Below are 22,171 nucleotides of genomic sequence, written 5' to 3' on the forward strand. Positions count from 1 at the left end.
TCTGATTTAGCTTCTGCCTCTCTCTCTTCTCAGTCTTTCAATCCCGCGCGTGTTGAATCTTTCATAGTGTGTAATGCTCTCTCTCTGTAACAGGAATCGTCATTTGTTACAATTAAAAAAAAAAATCAATATATAAGTTTAGCGTTCTTGAAATTCGAAATTAATATTGGCTTTAGACAGGTCTGTATATGTACTGAATCTTAGAAATATGTTGTGAAATTTTGAACAATAAATTTAAAAAATTGCAACAAGATTTGATGTGTTCAATATTTTTAGTCCCGTGCCTATACAGGTTAATGAAATTTTCAATCTCTTTCATAATGTATTTTTCTGTTTATTAATTTTCAGTCTGCTTTCGTTCGTTGGAGGTTAATACTTTTGCTTTAGGCAATAAGTGGATTGCTCTGGTATGAGTTATACTGGTACATATTAGGAAGCTTTGTAAAACATTAATTGTTTCTTTCGTTTTGGCAAGAAAACTACTGGCTTAAAAAAAAATAATGATGATGAAATGAAAAGGGACATATAGGGGCGGACCCAGGAATTTCGTCAGGAAGGAGCAAAAAAATATCAAATCGGATTTAAAGTTTTAAACCCATTAACTAATAAAGTACTAGATAAAAAAAAATAATATTTTGACTTATATTTTCCAATACCTTGACTTATAATTTTTGATTCTATAACTTATAATTAATATTACCAATCATAATTCAAGAAATTTATTTTGATTTTAACACTAAATTTAATCCGAATTACAAATCAAACATCCAAAAGAGGGCAAAAAAATTTCGAGGAAGAGGCAAAGTCGATCGGTACCAATAGATCACCATTAAAACTCAAAATTCAGAGAGATGCGACTGCCCCCCTGTGCTAGTAGATCCGCCCTTGGAGATATAACTATTAAGTCTATAAGGTGTAGGTAAAAAATGTGTATGGGCCGAATCCACAGACGCAGGTGATGTAGCCAAATTATTTTTTAGTTATCATTTTATAGAAAAAAAAATAACGAAATTCCCATATTATTTAAAAAAAAAAAAATCAGTTTTACCAGGAACGCAACATACCTATTATTATCTGCGCTTCCAATTTAGTATTTTTTTTTTCAATCCCTTTTAGTTCAATCGAGAGAGCAGATAATAGCTGCGTTTGCATCCCTGGAAAAAACTGAAATTTTCCAAAACTCATGTCAGTTATGTTTATTAATTTTTAAAATATGGTAACTAAAAAATATTCGGGAGTCCTCTCCTTTGGCATACTCAAGATATCTGGTGGCTGATCAAATTGTGAGATGGCGTTCCTCTCCTTACGACTGGCGAACAAAATGGCGACTCTGAAGGTGATTCAAGAACGACAAGGACGACAGGCCACTGGAGCAACCAAAACCTATGCAGGGGTAGTTAAACCCAAACCCATTTCAGCATCAAACGCAGTCAACATTGAAGTTATTACCTCACCAGCGTCTCAAAACCCCAACCACCTACAGGACAACACCATTAATGGCAGAAACCAACAAACACGCAACAACACCTACACCGAAGTAGATGAGGATCAAAACCCATGGATATTAGTCTCTCGACGCAAACCTCGAGGTCTGCAAACCAAAAGGCAGCTGAAACCACCACGCGTAGTAAGCATATAGAGTTACTAATGGAGCAGAGAAGGTGTTTTAAATGTCTCGAACGAGGACATACACATTTCCAGTGCCGTAATGGTGTAACTTGTATTAAGTGCAAAGGGATAGGTCACATAGCCAAAATGTGCACTACAAAAGAACATCAACAGAAGCAAAGCAAGCCACTCATACCCACAGCTAAACCTCAGCTAACCAAGACAGCTCTTCCACCACAATCCCGCCTCCAACACACAACACAAAACAAAGTCATGGACCTTGAGAATTGGGAAAATATGCCAATGGAGAACCCTGCAGTGATTATTAGGGCAGCCCCTCTCAAAATATTCTTCCCACCCAACAATGACATAAGGCCTCCTAACACCCTTTTGCACAGATCCGCGGTGGTGCTTCTCGGACCGAATGTGCAGCTTAGGCAGATCCCTTTCCGTATAGCTAACTCATTGGCAGCATCAATGGGTAGACACCCAAGGGAATTCACAGTCTCCGAAACTGACCCAGCATTTGGAGAATACCTTGTAACCTTTACCTCAAACATGCTTAGGAACCAAGCATGTTACGTAGGGGCTTTCATGATAGCACCCGGTGTGCAAATCCAGCTACGTGAATGGACTCCTAACTTGGCTATGATCAGGGATCCAACAACACACAAAGCAAGGATCCGTCTGCATGGTTTACCGTTCACATACTGGAACTACCCTCAAGTCAACAACCTCATCTCGGGCTTTGGCTATGCTGAAAGGATGACACAGGTAGTGATTAATGGGAATTTCAAGGTACTGCAGGTTCTTGTAGCTTGCCATGATCCAGCTGACATACCGCCGTCTCTGTGGTTAACAAAAAATCCATACTCAAGGATAGTACACGTAGAGATGGAGGGTTAGATACACAACTCTAACATCCCTTTTGATCCACCGGCTAATGGAGGCGATGAAGACGATGACACGAGCTCTGATGACACGGCCGACGGAGGTGACCGCCACCAACCGGGCACAAGCAACACTCTACCAAGGAGAAACATTCAACCAAACTTACTCAGAAGACAGGTAGCATACAATGGAGGATGCAATGCATGTGCAGCACAGGAACAAAGGGGAAGGGAGGTGCTAGTCAACAACACAGAGGTCCATGGTGGTCAAATGGAGACTCCAGTTCTAAATACAAATGGAGCTGACTTGCCTAAGCTAAACGGTCAAAAACCAGGTAAAGAAATCGCACAGGACTCAAGGAAAATACATGCTTCCTCACGAGATTTCACAGTAACCAATCAAGACAAACAGCATTGGGAGGCGAGTATAGCACAGGTGGTCAAACAATACGAGGTTCTAGCATTAAACAAGCAGCTGTTTCCAGAAGGGCGACAAAAGGAAGTTGATTCATTTCCATTTCTCAAAACGCCAGAAAAAACAAACGCAAGTGGAGAACACTTGGGAGGTAAATCATATCTTTTTTCAGGATAGCTGGACGGTTCAAAGCAGGGGACCGAACTTCTCATTGAAGGAACGAGACTTATAAAGAATACAGTTTTCAACAACAAAGAAGCCCAGCAGGCTCAAGGCCCAGTTTCAAACCACACCGTCGATGCAAAAGAATCAACAGAAAGCAGTGAAAAGGGGGGAGAAGATTCTGGAGCCTAGCCTTCAAACCTGGTTTTTCTTGGGCCTGATCTGAACCCAACATCACTGGAAGAAAATACTGCCAACTCGGTTTTCTTGGGGCCTGATCCGAACCCAACAACAATGGAAGAGAATATTGGATGCTCGGTTTTTCTTGGGCCTGATCCGAGCCCAACAGCAATGGAAGAAAATAAATCTGATTTAGAGGGGCCTCCTCCAGGATTTGAGGGGTCACCAAAATTTATTGGATTTAATCGGCAGGATAAGGATTTCATAGTGGGAGCCGACAAGGAGAAAGGGGAAGATATGCCACTCAAGGAGATAAAGCAAAGTGAGAGGTTGCAAGTCAAAAATTCAGGTCGCTACATCTCAGCGGTCGATAAGGCAAGAACCAATCAAGGATTCATAAGCATCGCAGAGATCATGCAATGCCCCAAACCAAAGCTCAAGCAGAACAAACCAGTCAAGCCGACCTTGGAGTACCTAAGCACATACGATCCTATCTCAAAAGAACATGCGGAAGTGGTAGTTGCAGCAGCAGGGCTGGAGGCCACAACGGATCTTCAGACCCAAATAGAGGAGGCAATCAAGTGGCCCACTGGAGCTTCTCCACAGCCATGCAACAATTAGAGGGAAATTGACACCATGCCAGTAGATTGATACAAGTTTTTTTAATGTATTTACAATTTCAGGATTTCAATTTTAAGTTTAGTTTTTTAGTTATTGGGAAGGAGGATGGATTTAGAGTGGTTAGCAGATTGGAGGAGAATACCATTAGTATTGTAAGGGCCATTAAGGCATTCTTGTATCAGGTCAATGGAAGTTTTACTTGTTTTATTAATGAATTACAACACCAAAATCAATATCCTTTCATGGAATGTGCGTGGGCTCAACGAGAGGGATAAAAGGTTGGCAGTGAGAAAAACAGTATTAATGGAGAGACCCGACATAATCACTTTTCAAGAAACAAAGATGGAGCAAATTAGCACAACACAGTTCCGTGAAATGTGCGGGAGAGAGGTGGACCAGTATCTACAATTACCAGAACAAGGAACAAGAGGGGGAATTCTTGTAGCTTGGTGTTGTTTTACCCTAAATGTGATGCTCAAATAACCGGACTTCATACAACTCGAGTGTTGCAGGACATGTCTAAAATGTCACCTATCGTACAAAAAAAAAATGATTCAGTACAATGCATCAGAAGAAAAATATCGAAGAGAAAAAAAAAATATAAAGTATAAAAAAAAGAAATATGCGAGACTGATGGTTACGTGTGAAAACTAAGCCGCCTCTTGATCCACCTTGACTTACCATTGCGATTATTATTCTAAAATATATAATAAATAAATATAAAAAAAATATATACAGAGAGAAATAAGTCGCTACTGGACGATACATTGCAAATCCAGATTCGTTACTGGATCAAAGTCTTTTTTTATTTTTTTTTATTTTTTATGTGATAATCGGATATTTTTTTATTTATATATATAATGGGCTTCGGATAAATTCTATTTTAATATAGATCACAAGCCTTTCATGTATTATGGGCCACCTTATAATTGGATTTGTTCCAATTTCGTAGTCATCAGACCACATCGTTTATAATGTTGATAAAATTATGAGAATCCGCATTGTAACGGTGCACATTTATAAGTGGTAAAAGCTGTCCAAATTACTCATTTGAGTTGAATGGCTTTAAATTATGATCGTCACCATTGTAATGATAATAATATACATGCGGCACCGTTACCAATTTTATTAATAGCAATCACTCCTTGAGCGGTACATCATGCCCAAATCATTCTTGACTTAAATATGCTGACAATCTTTCGTCATAAATTATACAAATACGAGTGGGTTCACTAAAATTTATTGTGTGTTCCAGTCTAGCCACATGTGCTAATGTGATAAGCATGATGCCCAATAAAAAAATTAGTAATGAAATTGAGATTGATAAAATTAAAAGACACCACCTTGTTATAACGGTGCATATTTATGTCCACATGTGCCAATAGGCCAATATGATAAATACAAATTTAAGTTAGCATATGATGCTCTCATCAAATTGGGATCAATAATTAAAATAAGACCACACTGCTTTACCGGTGCAAAGGATATATATATTAATTTACATTGTAGCAGTGTAATGTTTTAATTGGTTCTAAGTACGTTGAATCCACACCATCAAAGAAACTGAAACGAACAATCCGGAGCATAATACAATGAAATTAAGCTTGACGTTCACTGTTATGATGATGATAATAGCATAATATCTGGGAATTAAAAAATTGCAAGATTGGCTCATTTAATTTGAAGATGGCAAGGTTGGCCGGTTTAATTTGAGCATGATTTTTGGCAGCAATAATACCCTCATGCTCTATAAAAGACAACTCAGAAATTCAAGAAAAAAAGGGAAGAAGGGAGATAGAAGGAGGAAAGACAGAGGAGAATACACGTACCCATACAAAGAGAGACACCGAGAGAGAGAGTCAAAATTATACACATTAAAAATAGTGAGAGTGAGGGAAGATAATACAAAGGAATATATACTCCATTCTTTCTTGACAATCAAAAAGGTAAAATAAAAGAGAAAGGTTTCTACATTGCTTGAAGTGAATTCCATTCCTGACATCTTCTTCCTTCTTTTGAATTTCGTGAAAATATTCTAAAGAAACACAACACACTTGAAACAACTCACCGCTACTTTCGGACTCGAAGCACTCGGTGCGCGTAGGGTGCCGGTTGGGCAAAACCACACAAACACTCGCTACTTCCGGACTCGAAGCACTCGGTGCATGTAGGGTGCCGGTTGGGCAAAATTACACAAACACTCGCTACCATCGGACTCGAAGCACTTGGTGCGCGTAGGGTGCCGATAGGGTGATTCAATGGGCTCGAAGCACTCGGTGCGTGTAGGGCGCCAATAATAAAAAAAAAGGATCCGAAGCACTCGGTGCGTGTAGGATGCCATAATCATTCTAATGACGAGTGCGAATGAGGCAGAAATGCTGTCGAAATTCCCTCTTAATTAGACATGAAAATAATATTCGAAAGAATTAAATTAAAGCCGAGGTGCTGCTGAAGTAAATAAAGGGAAGTACGCAGCTTGATTGAAAAGATAAGACAAGGGATATATGTGATAACAAAAAAAATATAAAAGGGAGTCAAATGAAAAACTCATAATTGATTGAACAGATATGAAAAATAGGGGGAATTTCACGTATACCCTTCAAAAACTGCAAAATTACGTATTTCCCCCTCCAAATTCTAAAATAACGTATTTACCCTTCCAAACTTGAATAATTCACATATTTACCCAATTAACAATAAACTACGATTGATTATGATTAATATCCTATAAATTATAATTAATCAAGACATCCCTTCTTTTTCTTCTTCAGTGTTTTTCTCCCGCCTTATTTTAGCGCCAAAAGGGTACCCTAACCCTTCCCTTCCACTTCTCTATGTCAAAAGGTTTCTTCTTTTCCAGCACATCTTCTCTAGAGCCAAAAACTGTTCTTTTCCAAAGCCAAAAGCTCTTGATCGCTCCCACACACGTTCCAATCACCTTGTTGGAGATGGCATCCGAAGAAGAAGAGCCCTTGATACTTAGATGGGAGCTTGAACCGGAGGAGGAAGAACACTCGAGACCTAGATGGGAGCTCGGAGTAGAATCACCCACAATCGAGTAAGCTCGTCCGTCGTCTTAATTTTTTTTGCGATACTTTCGACTTATTTTCTTCTCTTCCAGAATTTCAGTAACAATTACAATAATAAGTTTGTAAAATGAACAAATTAAGATGACATCATGTTATAAACTAAGAATCAGAATATGACTACTTAAAATCAAGCTTTTTTGGTACTGTACCAGTACCAGTACCAGGTTCAAGTACACTCTGGTATTTTCCATCAAAATGACAAGGTTGCTCTATTAATTGAACTATTTGACCATGTGGCTTTGCAATTTTTTTTCTTTTATATAGTTCATTTTGTTGTACATTGTCACCTAGTTGCATTTCCTTTATAATACATAAAATTTGCTTGAATGTGCATAGTTATCTAGTCTGATGAAAAATTGAATAAGGATTAGTTGGAATAACTTGAGATTAATGATATTGACATGATTAATGAATTTCATTTGAATGTTGAAACTTTAATTGAAAATAATTACTGGTTTGCCCCTATAGACTATGTTCCTTTTGTTGTACCATTCAGAACACTATAATTTGCATGAAATAGCATGTGTAGAATTTATTAACATGAAGCAAAATACCATTATTCATAATTCAATTTTGTGGAGACTTGGGTTTTAACAATATGTTTTCTATATTAGACGAGTTCCGTCTAATTACAGGATAAGATTGAAATATGGAGGCTTCTTTCGGCAAGTTAAGAATTCTTGTAGGAAACGATATTGTTTTGGCTCCCAAAAATGCATCTACACAGATATGAGCTCATACAACTTGGAACAATTAACTGAAGAGGTGATGAACCGTTATCCATCTAAGAGTGACCTGGTTTTATATATGCGATTTATGAACAAGTATGCTACGGAGCAAACATTCATTGATCTTGATTCTGATGATAATTTTCAAGTGATGTTAAGCATGTATGAGGAGGAGAAAGAAGTAACCGTGTATGTAACGGCTGAAAAAGATGTTGATAGAAATGAAAAACAGCAAAGGTACAAGTTTAACATATTTTACCAAAATAAAAAATCTGGTCATATTTCAATTCTTTAAACTAATTGTACGATATTTCGGTGCAGTGAACAAGATGAAGTTTGTGAAGAAGCACACTATGAGGAAGATTCAGACTATTGTGTTAGTGAAGAAAGCTATCATAGCCTCTATAACACTGATAATGAAGATGAAAACAAAACTTTCGAATGTGAATCTTATGGGTATAACAAGAAAAGTCCAAAAATAGAAGTTAACTCAAAATTTCCAAATGTTGTTGAATTTAGAAGGGCTCTGAATCATCATGCATTAGTAAATGAGTTTGAGTACTTAATTGAGAAAAGTGAGCCGACACGATTCACAGCGAGGTGTGCAAATGTAGAGTGTCCATGGCGAATTCATGCTTCTATCCTACAAGATGATGTTACTTTTGAAGTAAGTTTAAGATGAATAAAAGCTAGAAGATTGATAAATTGTGAACATCCTTCCTTTAATAGCAAAATTAATTTTCTATCTCTTGATTTTTTTATTTGCATAGGTCAGAAAATTGGTACAGGTACATTCATGTACACGGAGCAACAAATCTGGTAACAAGTTTGCCACTCAAGGATGGATTGCTAATGTAGTTATTGACAAATTAAAATCTGATGGGGACATCTCTCCTGCGGTGCTCAGAAAGTGGCTTATGAAGAATTTCAATGTTGATGTGTCATACATGAAAGTTTTCCGAGGAAAAGAACAAGCTTATACTGATATGTATGGCAAGTGGGAGGACTCTTTTACAAGGATGGATGATTTCAAAGGAGAGCTAGAAAGAAGAAATCCAGGAAGTGTCATGGACATTGAATTTGAGAGAAAAGATGGCAAGAAATATTTCCAAAGATTCTTTATTTCGCTAGCAGCTTGCTCCAAGGGATTTCTTACGGGTTGTCGTCCTTACCTTGGCCTTGATGCATGTCATCTAAAAGGAAAGTTCAATGGTGTACTAGCAGCTGCCACGGGCATTGATGGTAACAATTGCATGTTTCCAATAGCTTATGGTGTGCTTGAATCAGAGAATACAGAATCATGGACATGGTTTCTTAAGGCACTACAGAGAGCAATTGGGACACCAAATGGTCTTGTTATCTCATCAGACATGCAAAAGGGGTTGGAAGCAGCTATCGGAGTAGTCTATCCTAATGTCGAGCACAGAGAATGCATGAGGCACTTGTATGGCAATTTCAAGAAAAAATTCCGTGGTGACTTCTTCAAGAAAAAAATGTATGGTGCATCAAAAACCTACTGTCCTGTTGAGCATGACATATTACTAGAGCAAATCGCTAAACAACGGAAAGAAGCAATTGCATATCTTAATGAGCACCATAAGAAGATATGGAGTCGAAGCAAGTTTGGTACATTAGCCAAGTGTGATTACATCACTAACAACATCTCTGAAACATTTAATTCTTGGATAGGTGAAGTGCGATACCGACCTGTGCTTGTTCTTCTTGATGCCATTAGAGAAAAGATTATGGTATTATTTGATAAGAAGAGGAGAATTGTGAAAAAATGGAAGGGCGTGTTAGTTCCTAAAGCTAAAAATCACCTCAACAAAATCAGCAAGGTACATACAAAATCAGCAAGGTACATACAATATTTATATAATATTTACTTATTATATTTCTGTTTTTTTTTGTAGAACTTGGGTATATACGAAGTTTGTAGAAGCAGTGACAATCGAGCTGAAGTAAAATGCAAGGGAGAACGTTGGGAGGTTATCTTAGATGAGAAAAAATGCTCATGTCGGGTATGGCAAGTTAAAGGTCTTCCATGTGCGCATGCGGCGGCCTTTATTGCTTTCACAAGGGATACTAATTGGGAAAAATATGTGGATCCGTACTTCACAATAGAGAAATTCAAAGCCGCGTATGCTACGGATATTGCTCCAATGCCAGGAAAGGATCAATGGGTGCGTGTAGAAAATGAGGAGAAGATATACCCACCTACAATCAAGCGTCCACCTGGACGTCCTAAGATAAAAAGAATAGTGCCATCAGATGAGCCTAAGAGAAGACACAAGTGTCAGCGCTGTGGTATGTACGGACACCATCAAAAGACTTGTAAGAATCCGGCAAATGTTGTGAATACATCTCAATCCTTTAACCCATCTGAATTTGACACCTCTCAAAATGCATCTCAAGCATCCACTAGTAAAAGGTAATTGAGCTTATTTATAGATACCCTTGAAAATTTATCGTTTTTTAAAAAAATAAAAAATTTAGAGGGCTGATTTGTATGTAGATGTCATTCAGCTCAGTTCTGGCTTATCATGTATAAGCAAAAATCACCAAAATAGATTGCAAGGGAATTATAGAAGAATTAGAGGGTTGATTTGTAAATTAACCACATATAAAAAACTAGCAATGAAATATGAGAAATTGAGCTAAATTTTGAAAAATTGAATTTGGATATGAAGTGAACTAGATGTTAGTAGCAATGTGTACTGATACTGCTCTTTGTTGCTTTTTTCTTATTATTTTTTTTTCCAATTTACGTTTTTTTTGTAGTTCAGTTTTTTTTTATATTTTTTTTCTTTTTGTTTTACATACTGTAATCCTGACCCTTACTTTTCCTTCAAAAACAATGGGAAGGAAATAATATATTAACATATAGAATGTTGACAATCTTGTATCTTTTGAATTAGGGGACGAGGAAAGAATCAAAAAACATACCGGGGCAAGAAGTCGAAGTCGTGCGTTCCAATGCAATACCAAGCTCAAATGCAAGATAATGTTTGATTTGTCCAATAGTTGTGATATGATCTAATTGTCTTTTGGTCTGTTTTCTTTTGGAGGTGAAGGTATTCATGATAACTAACTTTTGTTGTATGACAATAACGATAATGTTTAATTTCGCTAATGATTTTGTTTGGTTTATGCACAATTCTGAATTAATTTGGCTAATGATTTTGTTTGGATTTTGCACAATTATTCAAATGCTTGAAGTAGATTCATTCCATTCTTTTTTTCTAGAATAACCCATAGGCATCAATTAAAAATAACAATGTAAGTACTGGTACATGAAGTTTAAGAGAAAAGAAAAAACATTAGAGGTTCTGGTATCACTGGTACAATAATCAAAGACACAGTGGTAATGCTAATATATTAATTCCTAAGTAAAGTGAAGTGCCCAAATTGAAAAAAAAAAAAAAAAAAAAAAACATTACTGGAGAAGAGAAAATACAAAGAGGAAATTAATTAAAAAAGAAGATGTTACGTTGCTAATGGAATAGAAAAGAAATAAGGTTGGGAGAGAAGTAAGAAAACTGGAAGATATAAGAAAAGTTGGGGAGTAACAGGATATACAAAATGGAGGCCGAATAAAAGGTTGGGTGAAATAAAAAAACAACGGTCAAACATAAAACAGAAGTCAAACTTTAAGAAGCGGAGGCTAAAAGTTAGATTATGTAATTAGTTATATGTTTGTTGAACATTATACATGATTAATTTGAATTTTGGGCATATATGATATATATTAAAATTGCAGTGGGTAAATATGTGAGTTATTCAAGTTTGGAAGGGTAAATACGTTATTTTAGAATTTGGAGGGGGAAATACGTAATTTCGCAGTTTTTGAAGGGTATACGTGAAATTCCCCCTGAAAAATAAAATGACCGAGAGTCAAATAGAATTGAAATAAAAGGTTGCTGGAAACGAAAGAAAATAAGTACCAATTGAATAGAGTGGCAGAACATGAAAAATATCAAGCTACGTACATGTATACATGTACATATAGTCACCACTGGGCATTAAAGAAAAAAAAAAATCAAGTGACACTAATATTTTGGTCAACATGTAATTAGTCACTTTTTGAAGAAATATACATAGCAGACTGCTCGATGCTATAATCTCTTTACAAGACTGTATGAATACCAGATCAAAGCTTGCAGCGACCTACACTGAAGTATCTACAAGTTTTGTTTCCACGGTTCCTGAACACACGCGAAAGAAAAGAGAAATATATTAACTAAAGCTTGAAGAATAAAAGAAGTCGATTTTTACTGGAGTGATCTAAACATTTTTCTTCTTATCCAATTTTCAACCGAGTGAGTGCACCCTCGCACAAACCTGAACGTAGTAAGCTCATCCAGACTCGTATACCCGAACTGAAAATAAACCCGAAGACTACCCCTAACTCAAACCAAACACATATAAAATACGAAGCTCTAACCATACTAAAAAAAAATCCACATACATGCAAAACCCAATAAATCAAACCTACTCAAATAAACCATATGAATTAAATGAGTCAAATAAACTCAAGGCGAGCCTAAACTAACCAAAATAAACCCAAAATCACAATCAAACCCAAGTCAAACCCAAGACCAACCCAAAATCAAATAAAACTAAATTCAACTCAAATCCAAGCAAAATCAAGCTTAAACCCGAACCATGCCAAAACATAAACCAAACATAAGTAAACCCGATGCACCAAAGTAAACTCAAACCAAATCCAAAGGCTTCTAAGCCAACCCTGAACCAAAGGCTTTCACGCCAACCAAATCCAAAGACTTCCACGCCAATTCAAAACCAAAGGCTTTCACGCCAACCAAAGTCTCTCACGCCAATCCAAAACCAAAGGCTCTCATGCCAACCCAAAACAAAGGCTTCCATGCCAACGCCAACCCAAATAAAAGGCTTCCATGCCAACCCAAATAAAGGCTTCCACGCCACCCAAACCAAAGGCTTCCACGCCATCCAAACCAAAGGCTTCCACGCCACCCCAACAATACATAAATTCAGCTAAAGCCCTTGCATGTAACAGGCACCCTAAGGGAAGGAAAACCCCATAGATGCCACGGGCACATGATACGCCCTGGTCCAAACCCTCTGCGCCAGTCCGACCCGTAAGCTGTCGAAGTGTTCCAGACACCCACTCATGTAGTCCGGTGTCGCCCATGACATAAATTCAGCTAAAACCCTTGCATGAAATAGGCACCCCAAACGAAAGCCCTAGAAAATCCTAGGCACCTTGAAACAGCTAAAGTCCTTGCATGTAATAGGCACCCCAAACAAAAGCCCTAGAAAATCCTAGGCACTCTCAAATCAGCTAAAGTCCTTGCATGAAATAGGCACTCTAAACAAAAGCCCTAGAAAACCCTAGGCACCTTCAAATCAGCTAAAGTCCTTGCATGTAATAGGCAACCTCAAATTAAACAAAAAACCCTACAAAATCTTAGGCAAAACCCAAATTAAATAAAAGTCCTAGAAAACCCTAGGCATACACCATTAGTATGCCCCTCGAGGGTTGAATCAGTACTACCCCTCTGATTCAGTTTCACCCTCTCTCCTAAACTGCACTTTCGATACCCTACCCTAATCATGTCATTTCGTCTAGCCCCTTAATCGGAGGTTCCTGGGTACTACCCAGGGTAGTTAACGGCAGGGGCTTGCGCCTGTCGGAAGGAAAAGAATCCCCACAATCAAATAATAAGCTTCCTCCCCTTTACCTACTCAAGGGAGGGAGTGTATCTGCAGAGACGTTCGCGCCGGTCTACACCAAAACAATAGGCCGACAAAAATGCCTCAACAGGTGTCAACGCAAGTATGGGTTGGTAAGATCACAAACAAAGGAATACACACTAACAGCAACCTTCAGAAACTGTCATGACTTGGCGGAATTCACCTTCACGGCTGTATATGGACCATCAAACCGGCGACAGAGAGAACAATTCTTTGAAGAGATACGAGCAGCACAGCCCATTCACAACACACCATGGGCAATTGCCGGTGACTTTAATGTCACGGCAGCACCAGAAGAGAGGAATGTAAGTAGCACCAATTGGAGAGCCTCCATGGCTTTCGCAGATTTAATTTCCGAACTCACATTACTAAATCTGCAATTAGAGGGTAGAAGATTCACATGGTCCAATAACCAACAATCCCCGCATCATGCTAGATTGGACCGGTTCCTCATTTCGGCGGACTGGAATACCAAATTCCCTAATTCAATGCAGCGTGCGCTACCTAACTCTTCATCGGACCATTGTCCGCTGCTTCTTACAGCAAAAACCGGCTTCAAGAAAACTAGATTTTTCAGATTTGAGAACATGTGGTTGAGATTCCCTCAGTTTCAGGACCTCGTCAGAAATTTCTGGCAAACGGCACGAACTGCTACAAATCCTTCACAGCTTCAGAGTAAAATCACTGACCTGCAACAATTGATCAAGGCTTGGACCAAGGAACACATTGGAAGCATCAAATCGCAGATAACAACATGTAGAGATTTTCTGAAATGGATTGATAAGGCAAGGGAATTGAGAGCAGCTACACAGTTGGAAAAGCTACTGATAGCAATAATCAAGCAGAGGCACACGGCATTGGCAATTTTAGAGGAGGATATTTGGCGTCAGCGGGCAAGGACGAGATGGGAGCTTCAGGGAGATCGAGGCTCAAAATACTTCCATGCAATAGCATCTCAATCCAAGAGATCAAACATGATAACGCAAATAGAACAGAATGGGGTCCTTTACTCGGATCAAAACACAAAGTCAAAGGCTTTTTCTGATTACTTCATCAATCTCATGGGAACACCTCCACCACCAATGCCACTGATTCATTGGCAGAATCTGTACCAAGAGCGACACGATCTACAACACTTATCAAACCCGATTTCAACACAAGAAATATTGCAAGCTATAGAGCAATGGCCAAATAACAAAAGTGCAGGTCCAGAAGGCCTATCCGGGGAATTTTACAAGTGCTTCACGTCGATATTGGTACCAGATTTGCTTGAGGTCTTCAACATCATAACACAAACAGGAGGTAGCCTTCACCCTTTAAACATCTCTCACATAGTCCTACTGCCCAAAAATGAAGCGCCAACCAAAACTTCGGAATTCAGACCAATAAGCCTGTTACATGGAGTTCAAAAAATCTTTTCTAAAATTCTTGCGAACCGCCTGCAGCCAACTATGGGAAAACTCATAATGGATGTGCAAACAGGGTTTCAAAAGGGACGTCAAATCGCAGAAAGCTATGTATATGCGCAACATTTGCTGCACACGACACGAAAGGAAAAGTTGCCATTTGCAATGCTTAAGTTGGATATAAAGAAGGCTTTTGACACAATAAATTGGGAATTCATTCTCCAAGTTATGGAAAAATTGGGGTTATGCGAAAAATGGATAACATGGATAAAGAGTGCAGTTTTGCAAGGATCCTCACAAGTGCTCATAAATGGTTTAATGGGGAAAAAAATTCTGCTCAAACGTGGAGTTCGACAAGGTGACCCATTGTCACCCTCACTGTTCATTCTAGTAATGGATTTCTTTGCGAGATATCTACAAAAGCTTAGATCAATTGGAGCAATTAGATTACCATATACAGAGATGCACCCTTGTTTACTATATGCAGATGATGCATTGCTTTTCTTCAAGCCCGACCCTAATCAGGCGCAAGCACTCAAATTATCAATTCTGGTGTTTCAACAGATATCGGGTTTAGCAATAAACTTTGATAAATCAGAATTGATAATAACAAATACCAACCAAGAAAACAAAACGGAGATAGCAGGAGTGCTAAATTGCAAGCTCTCAGAGCTACCGATTGTCTATTTGGGTATACCCCTATCGGATAGAAGGCTGCCAAAAACAGCGTATTTGGATCTCCTGCATAGACTAAACAAACGATTGGCGGGTTGGGCTGCCAAGTTCTTATCGATTGCGGGAAGACTTGTATTAATAAATTCAATCCTCTCTTCATTACCTGTGCATTATATGTCGGTACTCAAATTACCGGAATGGGTCATACGAAAGATTGACAAAATCAGGAGCTCATTTCTTTGGCATGGGGCGGGGGATCTCAAAAAGGGCTTCAATCTGGTGGATTGGAGAGTGGTATGTTCACCGAAAAATCAAGGGGGATTGGGTGCATTGGATTTAAGAGAATTCAATAAATCAATGCTACTGAAATGGTTTTGGTGGTGGTACAAGCCGGAAAAAAAATTATGGAAGCCACTCTTGGCAAATACAACGGGCAGGTTACGGTATGTACCGGATGCGGTGGTTTTCAACCAAATGAAGGGAGACATTTTGGACCTTTTTTACAGCCGTCTCAAGTTCTTACCGGGCAATGGGCTGAACATATCACTATGGGAACACGACTGGGGGAAAGGAATCTTGAAACAAAAATTCCCAACTCTATATTCATTCGCCATGAATTATGAAATATCTTTATACCAAGGGGCGGTGACATACCACAACCACAACCACAACCTTTCCAGTTCCTTCAGACCAAACATGTCAAGCCAAGCGCAAACTGAACTTCAACAATTAAGGGCATACTTGCAACAATTGAGGCTAATTCAACACAAGCTGGATGACACACAGTGGTGTGCTGCCACCACAGGGGTATTTTCGATAAAATCAGCATATACCACCATCAAAAGAGATTCAGGGGAAGCATCAGATCTCAGCCGAATTTGGAAACTTAAAGCACCACCTCGTATGATTATTTTTGGATGGTTGGCAATAAGGAACATAATACTGACCCATGACAAGCTCAAGAGGAGGGGGTGTATCATTGTATCACGGTGCACCTTATGCAAGATGGCAAATGAATCGGTACATCATTTATTTCATACATGCCCTTTCACTAGAGAAGTGTACAGGAAAGTCACTGGGAGTAAACCATCATCCAATTGGCCACCAGAACCATTCATCAATATAATAGATACTGAGCAGGGAGGAAAGCTAACGACGGGACAAAAAGCGCTGCTGTTAATTATGCAGTTCATCATTTGGAGGGAAAGATGTGCGAGGTCATTTAGAGAAGCAGAAAAACAACCTGAAGAGTTGATACTTGAGATATGGTGGCAGACTCAATTTTACCAATAACGGAGAACAAATGGAACAGTGCAGGCAGAGGAAACCAACAGAAACTTCACTGGTATAGTACGGTGAAGAAAACAGCAGGGGCATGTTCTGCAAAATTTACAACTTCTCTGCTTTCTCCGTAATTTATGCTTTAGTTTCTGATTTTGTTAAATTTACCTTTTCACCTTTTCTTTTAAAACACGGCTCAGCTGTTTGAGCTTATCTTTTCTTGTATTTTAATTCATTACAAAACTTTTGTAATTTACCATTTCAATGGAATCAAATATGGGCTTGACCCATGTTTTTTCTCAAAAAAAAAAATATATTCGGGAGATATAGAGATGAACTAATGTTTGCTTTTATCTTTTATTTTTATTTAAAAAAAAAAAGTGATTGTACAACTGTTTGTTGGAGTTATTTAGTATTACGGTTATTTTTTCACTCTAATTTTGTATTTTTTAACTTTTAGAGCCATAATATGGTAATGGTATTCAATAAATTTGCAGCCCTCTATATAAATATTTTGCTAGTTGTTTATTGGAATAATTGTAATTATTCCGACAATTGAAACAAATGTTTCCTTTCAAAATTAATAAAAATTTAATCCCATTGCATTCACATTTTAATTTCCTTACCTTTCCTTTCCATTACCTCCCAGTCTCCCGCTTTCAGTCAGATTTTTGCTGTGTAAAAGAAAAGGGAGAAATAAATTCAAAATAATTTACCCAAAGCAACCGTAAGTAGTAAAGTGATACTTCGAACTCAACCTTGCACCACTTCCATTATCTATTAAAAAAATTGTCAAATTTCATAATTTTTTAAAACTATATGTAAGCTATATATTATGGTGACCTTTGTCAATTTGTACATTTATATTAGGTACATTTCTGTTATCATATATTTATTAGGCACATTTTTGTTGTAATATACTCGAACGAGTATATTAGCAAAATAATTCAAAGTGCCTGACTAACTGGCGCAAATTGGTGCAAAAAGAAAAAAAAAAAGGATCAGATTTATGTTATATACATCACAATATTTGAGAAAAAATGATCACTTAATATACATCACAATATTTAAGAAAAACTGTCACATATTAGCTTTTACAATGGTGCCAAATAATTGTGCTTCTCTACCCAATTATTGTTTCATTGTTTGTTGACATTCGGCAATATTAAGAGTATAAAACAATTGAGCAATTGAAAATAAGATATCAGAGAAAATCAAACCATTATTCTCCAAAAATATTGGTTTGATTTTATCTGATTCTCAATTTCAAAACCCAATCTAGGGCTACAAAATAAAATAAAATGAAGATAAACAAAAAGACATTTGAATTTCACCAAGCTTAGTGAAGATAAGATATTGGAGAAAACTAAACTCTTAATAATATTGATTATTATATACTTTAATGAGTTTAGGTTCCTACAACTCTTATATTCACTGCCTGATTTATTAATTAGTATTTCTGTCAAGGTTAAGGTATTTGTATGGTTCTTTCTTTTATAGAGGCCCAGGTCTTGAAATATAAAAGTTGTGATATGTTAGTATGTTACTTTTACAGCGAAGATGCCAAAAGCACCGAGAAAAAAAAGAAGCATGAGTTCTCTATGAATAAAGGAAAATGAATCCCTATTATGATTTCTGTGGCAAGTATGACATGACCTTCATTCAATATTCATTGTTATTATTTTTTTTGTTTGATAATTGTTCCTACATCTGATCTACATCTACCAACATCCTGAGTTTTTTTTTAACCATTCCAGCAGAGTTTCCTATTAGGGGTGTCAACGGGTATGGTACGGATCAGGTGGAGGCATTTTCATACCCGTATCCGTAATGATTAACGGAAAAAAAATCTCTATCACTATCCGTCTTTTCAAATACAATACGGGTCGGGTAAACGGATAAAAAAGTGTCATTGACATATTAATTTGTGATTTTGATAAAATATTTTTCAAAACAAGAAAAACAATAATAATAATGAATACAACTAATTTGTATTATAAAAATTTAATAAAATACAAAACTTTATTGTATCATGTATAATCTTTATACAAAATATATATCTATATATATAATTTTATTTTTAAAAATTATCTTATACGATAACGGATAAGATAACGAAAAAAATAATTACCCTTACCCATACCTGATAAGCTAACGAAAAAAAAAATCTTATCCTTATCTGTGTTTTCAGATACAATACGGGTCAGATAAACAAATAAAAGAATGCCATTGACACCCCTATTTGCTATGTAACTCCAAAAATATTTACACAGACACACATCCCATAGCCACATACAAAATATTGGATGTTTACACTCTTACAGATATAATATTTGTGATTTCTTATATTAATAAATTAATGTACACAATGATTTCTATTTGGTAAGCAATATGTGTGTTGTTGTATTTTTGAAGGTCAGTGATCCTATAATATTTTTCTTCTTTGTTCTAATAGCATTAGCTAAGAGCGTTCTTTATAAAAATAAAAAAATGGTATTGATAACATTTTACCGGGCATGCACTGCATATAATAAACTAATATTGATTTCTAATAGAACTGTTTGGATTTATTTAAAATAAATTTAGCAAGGTCCTTTTATGGAACGAGATGATTTTGACTATATATTCTATATAATAGGAGATGTGATAAATATAACAAACACCATTCTATGCATGTTATAAAAAAGAGTAGGTGAAATTGGGTCTCTAATGGTACAATACGGAGTCACTTATCGAGGTGGGGAGAACATAGAGCATTTATGGGTGCATACTGGAACGGAACTCCAGAAAAGACGGAGACTAATTTGGCATGTGGTATGTGCAGCTGGGTTGTGAGCACTTTGGAGACAAAGAAACATGCGGCTCTTCTCTAACAAACGTAAACCGGTATCATATTTGATCAATGACACCTCTCTGGAAGTTGAGAATTGACTGCATAATAGCTGACTATATTTTGTTGCTTTAGATCCGCTTAACGGATTTTACTTTATAAATAAAATACTTCATCGATTGTACAGTGAGAGAGCTGAGAAATTTTTAGCTTATATTTGTAAATACTTTTTTTTATTAATATATATGTTGTCATACTTTGCTGACAACTATCAAAAAAGAAATTGGGTCTCTAATAACCAGTCTCTACCCATAAAAAATTGTATAATTAGAAGTGTTTCCATCAATTCTTCAATTTAAACTGACATTTGAGAAATTTCAGAAATGACTATTGTTCTCCCTTTTCATTCTCCTCTCTATCTCATATTTCCTTTGGTCTTCTCTGTAACTTCTGTGCATATAAGAACTATAATATTTGAGATAATCTAATTTCTTTCCAGTCATAATCTGGCCTTGTTCTATCTTAACAAAAATATAATATTAGAGAGTCAGTCACTTTTGTGTTTAGCAACTCTGTAATATATTCAAAATTTCAATTTCAATTTGAATTCGGATCGTTATTATAAATTAGTACCATTTTTAAAACAATTTCTTATATTTTCAAATTTATTCAGATTGGTTCGAACTTGTTTGAATTAGTTTAGAGGATCCCCACCCGTTTTGGATTTGATCTTGAACTCTCAATTAAGAAACTCAGATCCAAGATTATTACAAGTTTAAAACGAGTTCGAACGAAGCATAAGGCCTCCTTCTCTACTGGATTTGACATTATCGGCCTTGGGACCAAAATATTTATAACAGATCATTCGAATTTATGCTGAACTTGACCTGTATCTGCTACACTAAGCTCACTGACACGAATTCGTTTTGAATTTGCACAAAAAGTTGAAAAAAAAAGAAATTCATTTTCAATAATAGTAAATAGTTGGACTCAATATACATCACTTGATATGCATCACAATATTTAAGAAAAACGATTACTTATCTTTTCTGATGGTGTCAAATAATTGTGCTGGCATTCGCCGTGGAACAATTGAGCAATTGAAAATAAGATATCAGAGAAAATCAAACCATTATTCTCCAAATATAATGATTTGATTTTATCTGATTCTCAACTTCAAAACCCAATCTTGCATACAAAAATATAAAAATAGAAAAAAAAAAAACTAAATAGACATTTGAATTCCACCAAGCTTAGTGAAAATAAGATATTGGAGAAAACTAAACTCCTAGCAATATTATCATATACTTGAACGAGTTTAGTTTCCTACAATCCTTACATTCACTGCTAGACTTTATTAATTAGTATATCTATCAATGTTTAGATATTTGTATGGTTCTTATTTATAGATGCCCTGGTCCTGAAATGATAAAAATGTGATATGTTTACTTTTTCCGTGAAGATCAAAAGTACCAAGGCAAAAGAAGCATGATTACATGAAATCTCTAATCAGATGAAATTGTGATATGTTACTTTTTCAGTAAAAATCAAAAGTATATCTATGAACTGAGTGAAGGTAAGAAATTTCACATATTTTATGTGACAAATTAAGGGCGTGTTCGTTTGTCACGGGATTACACGGGATGGGATTTGACGGGGATGGGAACTCACTTTTGAAAAAGTGGGAACCCACAGGCACAGGTACGCATAGGATTGATTATGGGAATGTGCTGAAATGAGTGTTCGGTTGTACCGTGAGATTAGTTGCGGGAAATCTTGATTTATTATTAAAATACATGTATCTATTTCAATTTCTTATCTATTAAGAAAAAAAATTGGTGACTTTTCTGTTTATTTTGTTCTAATTGAAACAATATGTAGGTAATTTTATTTTTTAATTAGTAACAAATAATTATTAATAATTATTAATATAATTAAATAAATTATTAAACAATAACATAATAATATTTATTAATTATTATTTCTTAAATTAAAATTTTGTAAAAAAAAAACTGTTCTTTTAATAATTATGATAAAATATATTAATCATGTTAATTAAGAAACAACAAAAAATATTGATCTTCATAGTAGCTGCTCCAATTGGGAAAAAAATAATGAACTCGGACTCAATTTGATTTATCCCATTGAAACAGTATTTTTGGAAGAGAAAAAAATAAGTTGCATGGGAATTTAATGGGAATTAATTTGGGAGAATCCTTGACTGCCGAACGGTGATGGAAATTATTTGAGAAATCTCATCCCATCCCATGCATTCCTTTACAGCCGAACACGGCCTAAAAGTATCACCTTTTACCATGTACATGTACCGAAATTCTACATTGTTTTTACCATCCCATCAGTACTTCACTACTTCCTACAACTCATACGTTCGCTGCCTGATTTTATTAATTAGTATATCTGTGAAGGTCTAGGTCTAGCTATTAATTGGTAAGGTTCTCACTAGTTGATGTTTATTTTTAAGTGAAGATGCATGTCAAAATTACTGAGGCAAAAGATGCATGATTACATGAGTTCTCTGTGAAATGTGAG

At 36.4% G+C, this 22,171-nt stretch overlaps 1 protein-coding gene across 1 annotated transcript; it reads left to right on the forward strand.

Moving 5' to 3' along the window:
- Positions 1–6,638: 6,638 nt before the first annotated feature.
- LOC144568458 (uncharacterized) lies at positions 6,639–10,796 on the forward strand. The gene is made up of 6 exons (XM_078318814.1): positions 6,639–6,934; positions 7,580–7,930; positions 8,015–8,360; positions 8,464–9,531; positions 9,607–10,124; positions 10,612–10,796. Exons 1-6 carry the CDS (start codon positions 6,711–6,713, stop codon positions 10,703–10,705), a joined length of 2,601 nt encoding a protein of 866 aa, XP_078174940.1. The 5' UTR covers positions 6,639–6,710; the 3' UTR covers positions 10,706–10,796.
- The last annotated feature ends 11,375 nt before the right edge of the window (positions 10,797–22,171 follow it).

The sequence above is a fragment of the Carex rostrata genome, chromosome 17 (assembly GCF_964058835.1).
Source record: "Carex rostrata chromosome 17, lpCarRost1.2, whole genome shotgun sequence".
Classification (NCBI taxonomy): domain Eukaryota; kingdom Viridiplantae; phylum Streptophyta; class Magnoliopsida; order Poales; family Cyperaceae; genus Carex; species Carex rostrata.

Bases quoted from the DNA above. Each gene is read 5' to 3' on its own strand.
- LOC144568458 (XM_078318814.1), top strand. From the start codon at position 6,711: ATGTCAAAAGGTTTCTTCTTTTCCAGCACATCTTCTCTAGAGCCAAAA. The intron at 7,931-8,014 runs GTACAAGTTTAA...ATTTCGGTGCAG, and splicing joins AGAAATGAAAAACAGCAAAG to TGAACAAGATGAAGTTTGTG. The intron at 9,532-9,606 runs GTACATACAAAA...TTTTTTTTGTAG, and splicing joins ACCTCAACAAAATCAGCAAG to AACTTGGGTATATACGAAGT.